Raw genomic sequence first — 21264 nt, 5'->3', positions numbered from 1 at the left:
CTGCTCTGTAACACACAACTCCCACACTCTGTAACACACACACACTCCTCTGTAACCCACACTCCTCTGTAACACACACACTCCTCTGTAACCCACACTCCTCTGTAACACACACACACTCCTCTGTAACCCACACAACACACACACTCCTCTGTAACACACACTGCTCTGTAACCCACACTCCTCTGTAACAACACACACACACTCTGTAACACACACTGCTCTGTAACCCACACTCCTCTGTAACACACACTGCTCTGTAACCCACACTCCTCTGTAACACACACTGCTCTGTAACACACACACACCCTCTGTAACACACACTGCTCTGTAACACACTCTCTGTAACACACACACACCTCTGTAACACACATTCCTCTGTAACACACTCCTCTGTAACACACACTCCTCTGTAACACACACTGCTCTGTAACACACACACACACCTCTGTAACACACACTGCTCTGTAACCCACACTCCTCTGTAACACACACTGCTCTGTAACACACACACACTCCTCTGTAACACACACAACTCACACACTGCTCTGTAACACACACACACCTCCTCTGTAACACACACTCTGTAACACACACTCCTCTGTAACACACTCACACACTCCTCTGTAACACACACTCCTCTGTAACACACAACACACACTCCTCTGTAACACACACTCCTCTGTAACACACTCCTCTGTAACTCTGTAACACACACACACTCCTCTGTAACACACACTGCTCTGTAACCCACACTCCTCTGTAACCCACACTCCTCTGTAACCCACACTGCTCTGTAACCCACACTCCTCTGTAACCCACACTGCTCTGTAACACTCTCTGTAACACACACTCCTCTGTAACACACAACCCACACTGCTCTGTAACCCACACTCCTCTGTAACACACTGCTCTGTAACCCACACTCCTCTGTAACCCACAATCCTCTGTAACACACACACACTCCTCTGTAACACACACTTCTGTAACACACACAACACACACACACTCCTCTGTAACACACACTCTCTGTAACACACACTCCTCTGTAACACACACTGCTCTGTACCCACACTCCTCTGTAACACACACTGCTCTGTAACACACACTCCTCTGTAACACACACTCCTCTGTAACACACACACTCCTCTGTAACCCACACTCCTCTGTAACACACACACACTCCTCTGTAACCCACACTCCTCTGTAACACACTGCTCTGTAACACACACTCCTCTGTAACACACACAACCCACACTCCTCTGTAACACACACACACTCTGTAACACACACACTCCTCTGTAACACACACTGCTCTGTAACACACACTCCTCTGTAACACACACACACTGTAACACACACTGCTCTGTAACCCACACTCCTCTGTAACACACACTGCTCTGTAACACACACACACTCCTCTGTAACACACACTGCTCTGTAACCCACACATCCTCTGTAACCCACACTCCTCTGTAACACACACACTCCTCTGTAACACACACTCCTCTGTAACACACACTCCTCTGTAACACACACTGCTCTGTAACACACACACACACTCATTTGTAACACACACTGCTCTGTAACCCACACAACACACACTCCTCTGTAACACACACACCTCTTTGTAACACACACTCCTCTGTAACACACACTCCTCTGTAACACACACTCCTCTGTAACACACACAGTCCTCTGTAACACACACTCCTCTGTAACACACACACATCCTCTGTAACACACACTGTAACACACACTCCTCTGTAACACACACTGCTCTGTAACACACACACACACTCCTCTGTAACACACACTGCTCTGTAACCCACACCTCTGTAACACACACTGCTCTGTAACACACACACACACTCCTCTGTAACACACACTGCTCTGTAACCCACACTCTGTAACACACACTGCTCTGTAACACACACACACTCCTCTGTAACACACACTCCTCTGTAACACACACTCCTCTGTAACACACACTCCTCTGTAACACACACTGCTCTGTACCCACACTCCTCTGTAACACACACTCCTCTGTAACCCACACTCCACACACTCTGTAACACACACTCCTCTGTAACACACACTCCTCTGTAACCCACACTCCTCTGTAACACACACACTCCTCTGTAACACACACTGCTCTGTAACCCACACTCCTCTGTAACACACACTGCTCTGTAACACACACACACTCCTCTGTAACACACACTCCTCTGTAACCCACACACACACACACACTCCTCTGTAACACACACTCCTCTGTAACACACACACTGCTCTGTAACACACACACACACTCATTTGTAACTCTGCTCTGTAACCCACACTCCTCTGTAACCCACACTCCTCTGTAACACACACACTCCTTGTAACACACACACCTCTGTAACACACACTCCTCTGTAACACACACACTCCTCTGTAACACACACACAGTCCTCTGTAACACACACTCCTCTGTAACACACACACATTCCTCTGTAACACACACTCCTCTGTAACACACACTCCTCTGTAACACACACTGCTCTGTAACACACACTCCTCTGTAACACACACTCCTCTGTAACACACACTGCTCTGTAACCCACACTCCTCTGTAACACACACTGCTCTGTAACACACACACACACTCCTCTGTAACACACACTGCTCTGTAACCCACACTCCTCTGTAACACACACTGCTCTGTAACACACACACACTCCTCTGTAACACACACTCCTCTGTAACACACACTCCTCTGTAGCACACACTCCTCTGTAACACACACTGCTCTGTACCCACACTCCTCTGTAACACACACTGCTCTGTAACACACACTCCTCTGTAACACACACACACTCCTCTGTAACACACACACACTCTCTGTAACCCACACTCCTCTGTAACACACACACACTCCTCTGTAACCCACACTCCTCTGTAACACACTGCTCTGTAACACACACTCCTCTGTAACACACACTCCTCTGTAACACACACTCCTCTGTAACCCACACTCCTCTGTAACACACACACACTCCTCTGTAACACACACACTCCTCTGTAACACACACTCCTCTGTAACCCACACTCCTCTGTAACCCACACTCCTCTGTAACACACACACACTCCTGTAACACACACTGCTCTGTAACCCACACTCCTCTGTAACACACACTGCTCTGTAACCCACACCCTCTGTAACACACACTGCTCTGTAACACACACACACTCCTCTGTAACACACACTGCTCTGTAACCCACACTCCTCTGTAACCCACACTCCTCTGTAACACACACACACTCCTCTGTAACACACACTCCTCTGTAACACACACTCCTCTGTAACACACACTGCTCTGTAACACACACACACACTCATTTGTAACACACACTGCTCTGTAACCCACACTCCTCTGTAACCCACACTCCTCTGTAACACACACACACTCCTTTGTAACACACACTCCTCTGTAACACACACTCCTCTGTAACACACACACTCCTCTGTAACACACACACAGTCCTCTGTAACACACACTCCTCTGTAACACACACACATTCCTCTGTAACACACACTCCTCTGTAACACACACTCCTCTGTAACACACACTGCTCTGTAACACACACTCCTCTGTAACACACACTCCTCTGTAACACACACTGCTCTGTAACCCACACTCCTCTGTAACACACACTGATCTGTAACACACACACACACTCCTCTGTAACACACACTGCTCTGTAACCCACACTCCTCTGTAACACACACTGCTCTGTAACACACACACACTCCTCTGTAACACACACTGCTCTGTAACCCACACTCCTCTGTAACACACACACACTCCTCTGTAACACACACACTCCTCTGTAACACACACTCCTCTGTAACCCACACTCCTCTGTAACCCACACTCCTCTGTAACACACACACACTCCTCGTTAACACACACTGCTCTGTAACCCACACTCCTCTGTAACACACACTGCTCTGTAACCCACACTCCTCTGTAACACACACTGCTCTGTAACACACACACACTCCCCTGTAACACACACTGCTCTGTAACCCACACTCCTCTGTAACCCACACTCTTCTGTAACACACACACACTCCTCTGTAACACACACTCCTCTGTAACACACACTCCTCTGTAACACACACTGCTCTGTAACACACACACACACTCATTTGTAACACACACTGCTCTGTAACCCACACTCCTCTGTAACCCACACTCCTCTGTAACACACACACACTCCTTTGTAACACACACTCCTCTGTAACACACACTCCTCTGTAACACACACACTCCTCTGTAACACACACACAGTCCTCTGTAACACACACTCCTCTGTAACACACACACATTCCTCTGTAACACACACTCCTCTGTAACACACACTCCTCTGTAACACACACTGCTCTGTAACACACACTCCTCTGTAACACACACTCCTCTGTAACACACACTGCTCTGTAACCCACACTCCTCTGTAACACACACTGCTCTGTAACACACACACACACTCCTCTGTAACACACACTGCTCTGTAACCCACACTCCTCTGTAACACACACTGCTCTGTAACACACACACACTCCTCTGTAACACACACTGCTCTGTAACCCACACTCCTCTGTAACACACACTCCTCTGTAACACACACTCCTCTGTAACACACACTCCTCTGTAACACACACTGCTCTGTAACCCACACTCCTCTGTAACACACACTCCCCTGTAACACACACTCCTCTGTAACACACACTCCTCTGTAACCCACACTCCTCTGTAACCCACACTCCTCTGTAACCCACACTGCTCTGTAACACACACACACTCTGTAACACACACTGCTCTGTAACCCACACTCCTCTGTAACCCACACTGCTCTGTAACCCACACTCCTCTGTAACCCACACTCCTCTGTAACACACACTGCTCTGTAACCCACACAACCCACAATCCTCTGTAACACACACACTCTCTGTAACACACACAACCCACACTCCTCTGTAACCCACACTCCTCTGTAACACACACACACTCCTCTGTTAACACACACTGCTCTGTAACCCACACTCCTCTGTAACACACACTGCTCTGTAACCCACACTCCTCTGTAACACACACTGCTCTGTAACACACACACACTCCTCTGTAACACACACTGCTCTGTAACCCACACTCCTCTGTAACCCACACTCTTCTGTAACACACACACACCTCTGTAACACACACTCTCTGTAACACACACTCTGTAACACACACTGCTCTGTAACACACACACACACTCATTTGTAACACACACTGCTCTGTAACCCACACTCCTCTGTAACCCACACTCTCTGTAACACACACACACTCCTTTGTAACACACACTCCTCTGTAACACACAACACACACACTCCTCTGTAACACACACACAGTCCTCTGTAACACACACTCCTCTGTAACACACACACACATTCTCTGTAACACACACTCCTCTGTAACACACACTCCTCTGTAACACACACTGCTCTGTAACACACACTCTCTCTGTAACACACACTCCTCTGTAACACACACTGCTCTGTAACCCACACTCCTCTGTAACACACACTGCTCTGTAACACACACACACACTCCTCTGTAACACACACTGCTCTGTAACCCACACTCCTCTGTAACACACACTGCTCTGTAACACACACACACTCCTCTGTAACACACACTGCTCTGTAACCCACACTCCTCTGTAACACACACCCTCTGTAACACACACCTCTGTAACACACACTCCTCTGTAACACACACTGCTCTGTAACCCACACTCCTCTGTAACACACACTCCCCTGTAACACACACTCCTCTGTAACACACACTCCTCTGTAACCCACACTCCTCTGTAACCCACACTCCTCTGTAACCCACACTGCTCTGTAACACACACACACACTCCTCTGTAACACACACTGCTCTGTAACCCACACTCCTCTGTAACCCACACTGCTCTGTAACCCACACTCCTCTGTAACCCACACTCCTCTGTAACACACACTGCTCTGTAACCCACACTCCTCTGTAACCCACAATCCTCTGTAACACACACACACTCCTCTGTAACACACACTTCTCTGTAACATACACTCCTCTGTAACACACACACACTCCTCTGTAACACACACTCCTCTGTAACACACACTCCTCTGTAGCACAAACTCCTCTGTAACACACACTGCTCTGTACCCACACTCCTCTGTAACACACACTGCTCTGTAACACACACTCCTCTGTAACACACACTCCTCTGTAACCCACACTCCTCTGTAACACACACACACTCCTCTGTAACCCACACTCCTCTGTAACACACACACACTCCTCTGTAACCCACACTCCTCTGTAACACACTGCTCTGTAACACACACTCCTCTGTAACACACACTCCTCTGTAACACACACTCCTCTGTAACCCACACACATTCCTCTGTAACACACACTCCTCTGTAACACACACTCCTCTGTAACACACACTGCTCTGTAACACACACTCCTCTGTAACACACACTCCTCTGTAACACACACTGCTCTGTAACCCACACTCCTCTGTAACACACACTGCTCTGTAACACACACACACACTCCTCTGTAACACACACTGCTCTGTAACCCACACTCCTCTGTAACACACACTGCTCTGTAACACACACACACTCCTCTGTAACACACACTGCTCTGTAACCCACACTCCTCTGTAACACACACTCCTCTGTAACACACACTCCTCTGTAACACACACTCCTCTGTAACACACACTCCTCTGTAACCCAAACTCCTCTGTAACACACACACACACTCCTCTGTAACACACACTGCTCTGTAACCCACACTCCTCTGTAACCCACACTGCTCTGTAACCCACACTCCTCTGTAACCCACACTCCTCTGTAACACACACTGCTCTGTAACCCACACTCCTCTGTAACCCACAATCCTCTGTAACACACACACACTCCTCTGTAACACACACTTCTCTGTAACACACACTCCTCTGTAACACACACACACTCCTCTGTAACACACACTCCTCTGTAACACACACTCCTCTGTAGCACACACTCCTCTGTAACACACACTGCTCTGTACCCACACTCCTCTGTAACACACACTGCTCTGTAACACACACTCCTCTGTAACACACACTCCTCTGTAACCCACACTCCTCTGTAACACACACACACTCCTCTGTAACCCACACTCCTCTGTAACACACACACACTCCTCTGTAACCCACACTCCTCTGTAACACACTGCTCTGTAACACACACTCCTCTGTAACACACACTCCTCTGTAACACACACTCCTCTGTAACCCACACTCCTCTGTAACACACACACACTCCTCTGTAACACACACACTCCTCTGTAACACACACTCCTCTGTAACACACACTGCTCTGTAACACACACACACTCCTCTGTAACACACACTGCTCTGTAACCCACACTCCTCTGTAACACACACTCCTCTGTAACACACACTCCTCTGTAACACACACTCCTCTGTAACACACACTGCTCTGTAACCCACACTCCTCTGTAACACACACTCCCCTGTAACACACACTCCTCTGTAACACACACTCCTCTGTAACACACACTCCTCTGTAACCCACACTCCTCTGTAACACACACACACACTCCTCTGTAACACACACTGCTCTGTAACCCACACTCCTCTGTAACCCACACTGCTCTGTAACCCACACTCCTCTGTAACCCACACTCCTCTGTAACACACACTGCTCTGTAACCCACACTCCTCTGTAACCCACAATCCTCTGTAACACACACACACTCCTCTGTAACACACACTTCTCTGTAACACACACTCCTCTGTAACACACACACACTCCTCTGTAACACACACTCCTCTGTAACACACACTCCTCTGTAGCACACACTCCTCTGTAACACACACTGCTCTGTACCCACACTCCTCTGTAACACACACTGCTCTGTAACACACACTCCTCTGTAACACACACTCCTCTGTAACCCACACTCCTCTGTAACACACACACACTCCTCTGTAACCCACACTCCTCTGTAACACACACACACTCCTCTGTAACCCACACTCCTCTGTAACACACTGCTCTGTAACACACACTCCTCTGTAACACACACTCCTCTGTAACACACACTCCTCTGTAACCCACACTCCTCTGTAACACACACACACTCCTCTGTAACACACACACTCCTCTGTAACACACACTCCTCTGTAACCCACACTCCTCTGTAACCCACACTCCTCTGTAACACACACACACTCCTCGTTAACACACACTGCTCTGTAACCCACACTCCTCTGTAACACACACTGCTCTGTAACCCACACTCCTCTGTAACACACACTGCTCTGTAACACACACACACTCCTCTGTAACACACACTGCTCTGTAACCCACACTCCTCTGTAACCCACACTCCTCTGTAACACACACACACTCCTCTGTAACACACACTCCTCTGTAACACACACTCCTCTGTAACACACACTGCTCTGTAACACACACACACACACTCATTTGTAACACACACTGCTCTGTAACCCACACTCCTCTGTAACCCACACTCCTCTGTAACACACACACACTCCTTTGTAACACACACTCCTCTGTAACACACACTCCTCTGTAACACACACACTCCTCTGTAACACACACACAGTCCTCTGTAACACACACTCCTCTGTAACACACACACATTCCTCTGTAACACACACTCCTCTGTAACACACACTCCTCTGTAACACACACTGCTCTGTAACACACACTCCTCTGTAACACACACTCCTCTGTAACACACACTGCTCTGTAACCCACACTCCTCTGTAACACACACTGCTCTGTAACACACACACACACTCCTCTGTAACACACACTGCTCTGTAACCCACACTCCTCTGTAACACACACTGCTCTGTAACACACACACACTCCTCTGTAACACACACTGCTCTGTAACCCACACTCCTCTGTAACACACACTGCTCTGTAACCCACACTCCTCTGTAACACACACTCCTCTGTAACACACACTCCTCTGTAACACACACTCCTCTGTAACACACACACTCCTCTGTAACACACACACAGTCCTCTGTAACACACACTCCTCTGTAACACACACACATTCCTCTGTAACACACACTCCTCTGTAACACACACTCCTCTGTAACACACACTGCTCTGTAACACACACTCCTCTGTAAAACACACTCCTCTGTAACACACACTGCTCTGTAACCCACACTCCTCTGTAACCCACACTCCTCTGTAACACACACACACTCCTCTGTAACACACACTCCTCTGTAACACACACTCCTCTGTAACACACACTGCTCTGTAACACACACACACACTCATTTGTAACACACACTGCTCTGTAACCCACACTCCTCTGTAACCCACAATCCTCTGTAACACACACACACTCCTTTGTAACACACACTCCTCTGTAACACACACTCCTCTGTAACACACAGACTCCTCTGTAACACACACACAGTCCTCTGTAACACACACTCCTCTGTAACACACACACATTCCTCTGTAACACACACTCCTCTGTAACACACACTCCTCTGTAACACACACTGCTCTGTAACACACACTCCTCTGTAACACACACTCCTCTGTAACACACACTGCTCTGTAACCCACACTCCTCTGTAACACACACTGCTCTGTAACACACACACACACTCCTCTGTAACACACACTGCTCTGTAACCCACACTCCTCTGTAACACACACTGCTCTGTAACACACACACACTCCTCTGTAACACACACTGCTCTGTAACCCACACTCCTCTGTAACACACACTGCTCTGTAACCCACACTCCTCTGTAACACACACTCCTCTGTAACACACACTCCTCTCTAACACACACTCCTCTCTAACACACACTGCTCTGTAACCCACACTCCTCTGTAACCCACACTCCTCTGTAACACACACACACTCCTCTGTAACACACACTCCTCTGTAACACACACTCCTCTGTAACCCACACTCCTCTGTAACCCACACTCCTCTGTAACACACACACACTCCTCTGTAACACACACACTCCTCTGTAACACACACTCCTCTGTAACCCACACTCCTCTGTAACCCACACTCCTCTGTAACACACACACAATCCTCTGTAACACACACTCCTCTGTAACACACACTCCTCTGTAACCCACACTCCTCTGTAACACACACTGCTCTGTAACACACACTCCTCTGTAACACACACTGCTCTGTAACACACACTCCTCTGTAACACACACACACTCCTCTGTAACACACACACCGTCCTCTGTAACACACAGTCCTCTGTAACACACACTCCTCTGTAGCACACACTCCTCTGTAACACACACTGCTCTGTAACCCACACTCCTCTGTAACACACACTGCTCTGTAACACACACACACTCCTCTGTAACCCACACTCCTCTGTAACACACACTCCTCTGTAACACACACTCCTCTGTAACACACACTGCTCTGTAACCCACACTCCTCTGTAACACACACTGCTCTGTAACCCACACTCCTCTGTAACACAAACTGCTCTGTAACACACACACACACACTCCTCTGTAACACACACTGCTCTGTAACCCACACTCCTCTGTAACACACACTGCTCTGTAACACACACTCCTCTGTAACACACACTCCTCTGTAACACACACTCCTCTGTAACAAACACTCCTCTGTAACACATACTCCTCTGTAACACACACATTTACATTACATTTACATTTAAGTCATTTAGCAGACGCTCTTATCCAGAGCGACTTACAAATGGGTGCTTTCACCTTATGACATCCAGTGGAACAGCCACTTTACAATAGTGCATCTAGGTCTTTTAAGGGGGGTGAGAAGGATTACTTTATCCTATCCTAGGTATTCCTTAAAGAGGTGGGGTTTCAGGTGTCTCCGGAAGGTGGTGATTGACTCCGCTGTCCTGGCGTCGTGAGGGAGTTTGTTCCACCATTGGGGGGCCAGAGCAGCGAACAGTTTTGACTGGGCTGAGCGGGAACTGTACTTCCTCAGTGGTAGGGAGGCGAGCAGGCCAGAGGTGGATGAACGCAGTGCCCTTGTTTGGGTGTAGGGCCTGATCAGAGCCTGGAGGTACTGAGGTGCCGTTCCCCTCACAGCTCCGTAGGCAAGCACCATGGTCTTGTAGCGGATGCGAGCTTCAACTGGAAGCCAGTGGAGAGAGCGGAGGAGCGGGGTGACGTGAGAGAACTTGGGAAGGTTGAACACCAGACGGGCTGCGGCGTTCTGGATGAGTTGTAGGGGTTTAATGGCACAGGCAGGGAGCCCAGCCAACAGCGAGTTGCAGTAATCCAGACGGGAGATGACAAGTGCCTGGATTAGGACCTGCGCCGCTTCCTGTGTGAGGCAGGGTCGTACTCTGCGGATGTTGTAGAGCATGAACCTACAGGAACGGGCCACCGCCTTGATGTTATTTGAGAACGACAGGGTGTTGTCCAGGATCACGCCAAGGTTCTTAGCGCTCTGGGACGAGGACACAATGGAGTTGTCAACCGTGATGGCGAGATCATGGAACGGGCAGTCCTTCCCCGGGAGGAAGAGCAGCTCCGTCTTGCCGAGGTTCAGCTTGAGGTGATGATCCGTCATCCACACTGATATGTCTGCCAGACATGCAGAGATGCGATTCGCCACCTGGTCGTCAGAAGGGGGAAAGGAGAAGATTAATTGTGTGTCGTCTGCATAGCAATGATAGGAGAGACCATGTGAGGTTATGACAGAGCCAAGTGACTTGGTGTATAGCGAGAATAGGAGAGGGCCTAGAACAGAGCCCTGGGGGACACCAGTGGTGAGAGCACGTGGTGAGGAGACGGATTCTCGCCACGCCACCTGGTAGGAGCGACCTGTCAGGTAGGACGCAATCCAAGCGTGGGCCGCGCCGGAGATGCCCAACTCGGAGAGGGTGGAGAGGAGGATCTGATGGTTCACAGTATCGAAGGCAGCCGATAGGTCTAGAAGGATGAGAGCAGAGGAGAGAGAGTTAGCTTTAGCAGTGCGGAGCGCCTCCGTGATACAGAGAAGAGCAGTCTCAGTTGAATGACTAGTCTTGAAACCTGACTGATTTGGATCAAGAAGGTCATTCTGAGAGAGATAGCGGGAGAGCTGGCCAAGGACGGCACGTTCAAGAGTTTTGGAGAGAAAAGAAAGAAGGGATACTGGTCTGTAGTTGTTGACATCGGAGGGATCGAGTGTAGGTTTTTTCAGAAGGGGTGCAACTCTCGCTCTCTTGAAGACGGGAGGGACGTAGCCAGCAGTCAGGGATGAGTTGATGAGCGAGGTGAGGTAAGGGAGAAGGTCACCGGAGATGGTCTGGAGAAGAGAGGAGGGGATAGGGTCAAGCGGGCAGGTTGTTGGGCGGCCGGCCGTCACAAGACGCGAGATGTCATCTGGAGAGAGAGGGGAGAAAGAGGTCAGAGCACAGGGTAGGGCAGTGTGAGCAGAACCAGCGGTGTCGTTTGACTTAGCAAACGAGGATCGGATGTCGTCGACCTTCTTTTCAAAATGGTTGACGAAGTCATCTGCAGAGAGGGAGGAGGGGGTGGGGGGGAGGAGGATTCAAGAGGGAGGAGAAGGTGGCAAAGAGCTTCCTAGGGTTAGAGGCAGATGCTTGGAATTTAGAGTGGTAGAAAGTGGCTTTAGCAGCAGAGACAGAGGAGGAAAATGTAGAGAGGAGGGAGTGAAAGGATGCCAGGTCCGCAGGGAGGCGAGTTTTTCTCCATTTCCGCTCGGCTGCCCGGAGCCCTGTTCTGTGAGCTCGCAATGAGTCGTCGAGCCACGGAGCGGGAGGGGAGGACCGAGCCGGCCTGGAGGATAGGGGACATAGAGAGTCAAAGGATGCAGAAAGGGAGGAGAGGAGGGTTGAGGAGGCAGAATCAGGAGATAGGTTGGAGAAGGTTTGAGCAGAGGGAAGAGATGATAGGATGGAAGAGGAGAGAGTAGCGGGGGAGAGAGAGCGAAGGTTGGGACGGCGCGATACCATCCGAGTAGGGGCAGTGTGGGAAGTGTTGGATGAGAGCGAGAGGGAAAAGGATACAAGGTAGTGGTCGGAGACTTGGAGGGGAGTTGCATTGAGGTTAGTGGAGGAACAGCATCTAGTAAAGATGAGGTCGAGCGTATTGCCTGCCTTGTGAGTAGGGGGGGAAGGTGAGAGGGTGAGGTCAAAAGAGGAGAGGAGTGGAAAGAAGGAGGCAGAGAGGAATGAGTCAAAGGTAGACGTGGGGAGGTTAAAGTCGCCCAGAACTGTGAGAGGTGAGCCGTCCTCAGGAAAGGAGCTTATCAAGGCATCAAGCTCATTGATGAACTCTCCGAGGGAACCTGGACGGGCGGACGAAGAGAGAGCAGTAGGAGTAGCGGTGTTGTCTGTGGTGATCCATGTTTCCGTCAGAGCCAAGAAGTCGAGGGACTGGAGGGAGGCATAGGCTGAGATGAACTCTGCCTTGTTGGCCGCAGATCGGCAGTTCCAGAGGCTACCGGAGACCTGGAACACACACACACTCCTCTGTAACACACACACAGTCCTCTGTAACACACACTCCTCTGTAACACACACACAGTCCTCTGTAACACACACTCCTCAGGAACACACACACAGTCCTCTGTAACACACACTCCTCTGTAGCACACACTCCTCTGTAACACACACTGCTCTGTAACACACACTCCTCTGTAACACACACTCCTCTGTAACCCACACTCCTCTGTAACACACACACACTCCTCTGTAACCCACACTCCTCTGTAACACACACTCCTCTGTAACACACACTCCTCTGTAACACACACTGCTCTGTAACCCACACTCCTCTGTAACACACACTGCTCTGTAACCCACACTCCTCTGTAACACACACTCCTCTGTAACACACACACACACTCCTCTGTAACACACACTGCTCTGTAACCCACACTCCTCTGTAACCCACACTGCTCTGTAACCCACACTCCTCTGTAACCCACACTCCTCTGTAACACACACTGCTCTGTAACCCACACTCCTCTGTAACACACACTCCCCTGTAACACACACTCCTCTGTAACACACACTGCTCTGTAACCCACACTCCTCTGTAACACACACTCCCCTGTAACACACACTCCTCTGTAACACACACTCCTCTGTAACACACACACACTCCTCTGTAACACACACACCGTCCTCTGTAACACACACTCCTCTGTAGCACACACTCCTCTGTAACACACACTGCTCTGTAACCCACACTCCTCTGTAACACACACTGCTCTGTAACACACACACACTCCTCTGTAACCCACACTCCTCTGTAACACACACTCCTCTGTAACACACACTCCTCTGTAACACACACTGCTCTGTAACCCACACTCCTCTGTAACACACACTGCTCTGTAACCCACACTCCTCTGTAACACAAACTGCTCTGTAACACACACACACACACTCCTCTGTAACACACACTGCTCTGTAACCCACACTCCTCTGTAACACACACACACTCCTCTGTAACCCACACTCCTCTGTAACACACTGCTCTGTAACACACACTCCTCTGTAACACACACTCCTCTGTAACACACACTCCTCTGTAACCCACACTCCTCTGTAACACACACACACTCCTCTGTAACACACACACTCCTCTGTAACACACACTCCTCTGTAACCCACACTCCTCTGTAACACACACTCCTCTGTAGCACACACTCCTCTGTAACACACACTGCTCTGTAACCCACACTCCTCTGTAACACACACTGCTCTGTAACACACACTCCTCTGTAACACACACTCCTCTGTAACCCACACTCCTCTGTAACACACACACACTCCTCTGTAACCCACACTCCTCTGTAACACACACTCCTCTGTAACACACACTCCTCTGTAACACACACTGCTCTGTAACCCACACTCCTCTGTAACACACACTGCTCTGTAACCCACACTCCTCTGTAACACACACTCCTCTGTAACACAAACTGCTCTGTAACACACACACACACACTCCTCTGTAACACACACTGCTCTGTAACCCACACTCCTCTGTAACACACACTGCTCTGTAACACACACACACTCCTCTGTAACACACACCGCTCTGTAACCCACACTCCTCTGTAACCCACACTCCTCTGTAACACACACCCACTCCTCTGTAACACACACTCCTCTGTAACACACACTCCTCTGTAACACACACTGCTCTGTAACCCACACTCCTCTGTAACCCACACTCCTCTGTAACACACACACACTCCTCTGTAACACACACTCCTCTGTAACACACACACACTCCTCTGTAACACACACACAGTCCTCTGTAACACACACTCCTCTGTAACACACACTCCTTGTAGCACACACTCCTCTGTAACACACACTGCTCCACTCAAAAGGAAACAATAAAGGCTCTTATCACACACACATCACCCAGGAATGCAGATCCCAGATACAGGCAAAGAAACAGACAGAGCAGAACTGCAAAGAGCTCAGGATTCACCCATCCATACACATAAACACACCTCCACTTTGCTCACTCACATACTCAATCACGCACACAAACTCACACAAAAAAATGGAAAGAATTCATATTTTCTACAATATTTTTTTAAGTAAATAAACAAAAATGGTCCTCTCCAGGGATCAGATGATGTTGTTACAGAATATATGAGTGTTCCTTGACAATGCTGGGCTGTTGTGCAACAAACCCATGACGGAGATTCTCTGTCTTCCTCAGTCTCTCTCTTGCTCTCTGTTTATTTCTCTTTATATGGTTTTATCATCTGAAGGCAGTGGTCACTGGCAAAACGGACCCTCTGTCATCGTGGACTACGATTCCTGGGACCCCCTGGTTCGACGGGACTCCTATGAGTACATCTCTCCAGAAGGACTAGGTATTGTAACATCTCTCCTGAAGGACTAGGTATTGTAACATCTCTCCTGAAGGACTAGGTATTGTAACATCTCTGCTGAAGGACTAGGTATTGTAACATCTCTCTAGAAGGACTAGGTATTGTAACATCTCTCCTGAAGGACTAGGTATTGTAACATCTCTCCTGAAGGACTAGGTATTGTAACATCTCTGCTGAAGGACTAGGTATTGTAACATCTCTCTAGAAGGACTAGGTATTGTAACATCTCTCCTGAAGGACTAGGTATTGTAACATCTCTCCTGAAGGACTAGGTATTGTAACATCTCTCCAGAAGGACTAGGTATTGTAACATCTCTCCTGAAGGACTAGGTATTGTAACATCTCCCCAGAAGGACTAGATATTGTAACATCTCTCCTAAAGGAAAAATAATTTGCGTACCTTCTCGCCAGTCATATTAAGGACATTGCATTATTTTTAGGTAATTGCTCCCTCTCTCCTTGTCTCCTCTTGCATAGCACTTCATTATTAGACAGGATGTCACAGGTAAGCGTTGTGTTTAGTGGAGACCCTGGTCATTCTCCGGATCTAACCCTAAACCTTGACCATTTTAGAACCACTTTATTGCCACTCTATGTGAAATTCCGATTCAAGTCCAATGTGATGATACTGTGATGAGAATGTGGATGAGGAATGGCAGGTGCCCTGTTGTTATGCGATAATGCGAGCCACTTCAGTGTTTCCAGGGAATGGAGGGGTGTTGTAGAAGGTTCTCAGAACACTGGACAGCAGACTTACCACAGCTAGGTATTTAAAGCTATTTAAAGCTATTTGTCACTTAGAATTGATGAAAACACACACACACACACACACACACACACACACACACACACACACACACACACACACACACACACACACACACACACACACACACACACACACACACACACACACACTACCCTGGACCAGACGACTGTAACAATCACTACAGCCGGTGGTTGAGGTTTGAGTCCCAGCTGTTTTAAACCAGGTCTATATCGGCAGCCATGTCATTTAGACAGACCGCGCATTGGGAAAGCAATGTGGCAAGGCACCATGCAAACAGTTATGCAAACATATGCACACACACACACTCGCAAACACACACACACACACACACACACACACGGTATATTAACAGGTAAACAGACAAACTCACACACAGACATAATGAGGGTGCCAGCCTGTGAAAAAGAAAAAACAGAAACTCAGAAGAATGTTGTTTTCAGCCACAGATGGTTCAGTTTGAACCCCCTTCTCTTTCTCTCTATGTTAAACGGTCTCTTTCTCTCTCCCCCCCTCTCTCTCCTTCTCTCTCTCCCCCACTCTCCCCCTCTCTCTCTTTCCCTCTCTCTCTCCCCTCCCCCTCTCTCCTTCTCTCTCTCCCCCACTCTCCCCCTCTCTCTCTTTCCCTCTCTCTCTCCCCCTCTCTCTCCTTCTCTCTCTCCCCCTCTCTCCCCCTCTCTCTCTTTCCCTCTCTCTCTCCCCTCCCCCTCTCTCCTTCTCTCCCCCTCTCTCTCTTTCCCTCTCTCTCCCCCACTCTCCCCCTCTCTCTCTTTCCCTCTCTCTCTCCCCCCCTCTCTCCTTCTCTCTCTCCCCCACTCTCCCCCTCTCTCTCTTTCCCTCTCTCTCCCCCTCCCCCCCTCTCTCTCCTTCTCTCTCTCCCCCACTCTCCCCCTCTCTCTCTTTCCCTCTCTCCCCCTCTCTCTCCTTCTCTCTCTCCCCCACTCTCCCCCTCTCTCTCTTTCCCTCTCTCTCTCCCCTCCCCTCCCCTCCTCTCTCTCTCTCTCCTCTCTCTCTCTCTCTCTCTCTCTCTCTCCTTCTCTCTCCCCCTCTCTCTCCCTCTCTCTCTCCTCTCTCTCTCCTCTCTCTCTCCTCTCTCTCCTCTCTCTCCTTCTCTCTCTCCTTCTCCCCCTCTCTCTCTCTCTCTCACCCACTCTCTCTCTCCCTGTCTCTTTCCAGCTCTCTCCTTCTCTACCTTTCCCTTCTCCCTCTCGCTACATATCACTCTCTACATATCACCTAATTCTTGTACCTTTCTCTCCTATGTCTCTCTTCTCCCCCTTTCTACTTTGTCAGGTTCAGGTTGCAGGTTTCCATACCGTCCCCCTGGAGGTACTGAGAGAGGAAGGGAAAGAGTGAGAGTGAGAGAGAGAGAGAGATACCCAGAGCAAAACAGAATCTTTTGGAGTGTAAGAGTAGGTGGTGAGTCAAGCGCTTAAAGGAGAGAGCGTGAGAGAGAGAGGGGAAGAGAGAGAGAGGGGAGAGAGAGAAAGAGAGAAGGAGAGATAGGGGAAAAGAGAAGGAGAGAGCGAGAGAGGGGAAGGGAGAAAGAGAGAGAGAGAAGGAGAGAGAGAGATGGGGAGAGAGAGAGAGCGCGTAGGGGGACCCAGGGGGGCAGTTAGCACCTTTAGAGAAAGAGAGAAAGAATGTTACTCTCTGCTAGTCTTGCTTTAGCTGCCTTAGAGAAAGAGGGACGACAGAAGAGGAGAGGAGCTCTACACAAAACATGGTCTGAACGGTTACCACTCTCTTCTCTATCTTTATCCTCTCTTTGTCTTCTCTTCTTTCTCTGTCCTTTTCAATTATTTATTCCTTTCTCTTTCTTGTTCCCCTTCAACCATGTGTTTGTCATCTGGGTTCTCTCCTACTCTCCCTCACATTTTGAAGGGACTGGAGTGAGGCATTTCTTCTAGATTTAGTGACGATGTAAGTTGATGTGATGTTGTGTTACAGTTGGTATAGGGAGAACATTGTAGCTCTAAGTTGTTGTAGTACTTATTGTATTAGTGAATGTCTGTCGTGTGAGTGATGTTAGTGAGTTGTTTTGTTGTGACAGGATTTAGTGTCAGTTACAGGGTATAGTTGTGTCTGTGTTGCTGCTTGTTCAATATGTCATACAGTGATGAGTGAGATGGGACGTGTGTGTGTCTGTGTGTGTGTCTGTTAGACCAGCTGTGTGGCTTTACCATGCATGTCTGGTATTTGAGTATCAGAGTCTCGCTGGACTGAAGGACTTCACTATGTATTTGTGTGTGTGTGTGTGTGTGTGTGTGTGTGTGTGTGTGTGTGTGTGTGTGTGTGCGTGCGTGCGTGCGTGCGTGCGTGCGTGTGTGCGTGTAGCTTTGTTATGATATTCATCTGGACATAACTCGTTCAGAAGTACCCACACATGTTGCAGGTTAGCATGTTATAGAGGTAGCTATGCATCTATAATGTCTTTATTTTACTGCTCTTTAGATTCAACAATCTGGCTGCTAAGGCAGTTTTATGAATGAGACAAGAAGTTCATTCTAAATGGCACCCTATTCACTATATAGGTCAAATGCAATAGGGTTCTTCGGCAGTCCCCATAGATCCATGTACAACCGTCGGTGAAAAGGGTTCTATGTGGAACCCAAAAAGGTTAGACCTGGAACCAACAAAGGGTTCTCCTATGGGGACTGCCAAATAACCAAATACAGTTCTAGATAGTACATTTTATAGATAGTTCTAGATTGTACATTGTATAGTAACATACACATGTGTTGTTACAGTAAGAGTATGTTATTGTTGCTCTTCAGGGTGGAAATGTCTCAACAGTTTCCCACAGATGGAGGAAATTGTGTGTGTGTTATCTAATATCAACATCTGGTGCAATTTCATACCACACTGTATGCTACTATACAGGAAGTTTATGTTTTATTTTTTACAGTAACAGATTACCCCAGATCATCCTATACAGTGCCTTGCAAAAGTATTCAGACCCATTGGAATTATTCATAGTTTATTGTGTTACAAAGTGGGATTAAAATGGATTTAATTGTACTGTTTTACAACAATCTACACAAAATACCCTGTAATGTCAAAGTGGTTGAAAAATTCCACTTTTAAATTCCACTTTTAAATGAAATAAAATACCTAAAATATAGTTGTTGCATAGGTGTCAGCTCCCTGAGTCAGTTCATGTTAGAAACACCTCTGGCATCAATTACAGCTGTGAGTCTTCTTGGGTAAGTCTTTAAAAGCTTTGCACACCTGGATTGTGCAACATTTGTCCATTATTTCTTTCAAAATTCTTCAAGCTCTGTCAAAATGTTGGACAGCAATGTTCAAGTCTTGCCATAGATTTTCAAGCAGATTTAAGTAAAAATGGTGACTTGGCCAGTCAGGAACATTCACTGTCTTCTTGGTAAGCAACTCCAGTGTAGATTTGGCTAGGTTATTGTCCTGCTGAAAGGTGAATTCCTCTCCCAGTGTCTGGTGTAAAGCAGACTAAAGCAGGTTTTCCTCTAGTGTTTTACCTGTACTTAGTTCCATCTCGTTTCTTTTCATCCTGAAAAACTACACAGTCTTTGCCGATGTCAAGCATACCCATACCATGATGCAGCCACCATGCTTGAAAATAAGGAGGCAGTATCTCAGTGATGTGTTGTGTTGGATTTGCCCCAAATATAAGGCTTTGCATTTATGCCAAAAACTATATTCCTTTGCTATTTTTGTTCTTTTCAGTATTACTTTAGCGCCTTGTTGCATAGAAGATGCATGTTTTGGAATAGTTTGTATGTTTGTATTCTTCTTCTTTGGGTCATTATTGTGGAGTGACAACAATGTTGTTGATCCATCCTCAGCCATTGAACTCTGTAGCTGTTTTAAAATCACCAATGTCCTCATGGTAACATCCCTGAGCAGTTTCATTCCTGTCCTGCAGTTCAGTTCAGAAGGTTGTCTGTATCGTTGATGTGCCTGGGTGGTTTAATACATCATCCACAGCATCAGTATTAACTTGACCATGCTTGAAGATATAGTCAATGTCTGGTTTGTTATTTTTACCCATCTACCAATCACTGCCCTTCTTTATGAGGCTTTCTCAAAGCTCCCTGGTCTTTGTAGTTGTATCTATGCTTGAAATGCAATACTTGACTGAGGGACCTGACAGATGTTGTATGTATGGGGGACAGAGGAAGGGGTTGTCATTCAAAAAACATTTCAAGCCCTATTATTTCACACAGAGTGAGTCCATGTAACTTATTATGTGATTTGTTAAACCAAATTTGACTCCTGAACTAATTTAGGCTTGCCTAAGCAAAGGAGGTGAATACTTATGCAATGAATATCATTTTGTTATGATTAAAAAAATGTTTTATCAAAAAATACAATTGTTTTTTTTGTGTAGATTTTGGACAAAAATCTATTTTAATCCCACGTTCTAACACGATAAACCGTAAAGAAATCCAGGGGGTCTGAATACTTTTGCAAAGCACTGTA

At 47.8% G+C, this 21264-nt stretch overlaps 1 protein-coding gene across 1 annotated transcript in view; it reads left to right on the top strand.

Annotated features, from left to right (window-relative positions):
• LOC115121285 (tensin-3-like) overlaps positions 1–21264 on the top strand; it is a 143741-nt gene that overhangs the window by 94690 nt on the left and 27787 nt on the right. The window contains exon 12 of the mRNA XM_065008519.1: positions 15894–15998. Coding sequence (XP_064864591.1) covers positions 15894–15998 — 105 coding nt within the window. The remainder of the gene's footprint in view (positions 1–15893; positions 15999–21264) is intronic.

Source organism: Oncorhynchus nerka, linkage group LG24, assembly GCF_034236695.1.
Source record: "Oncorhynchus nerka isolate Pitt River linkage group LG24, Oner_Uvic_2.0, whole genome shotgun sequence".
Lineage (NCBI taxonomy): Eukaryota > Metazoa > Chordata > Actinopteri > Salmoniformes > Salmonidae > Oncorhynchus > Oncorhynchus nerka.
Note: the sequence above shows the minus strand (reverse complement) of the source record. Positions and strands in the feature narration are given on the sequence as shown.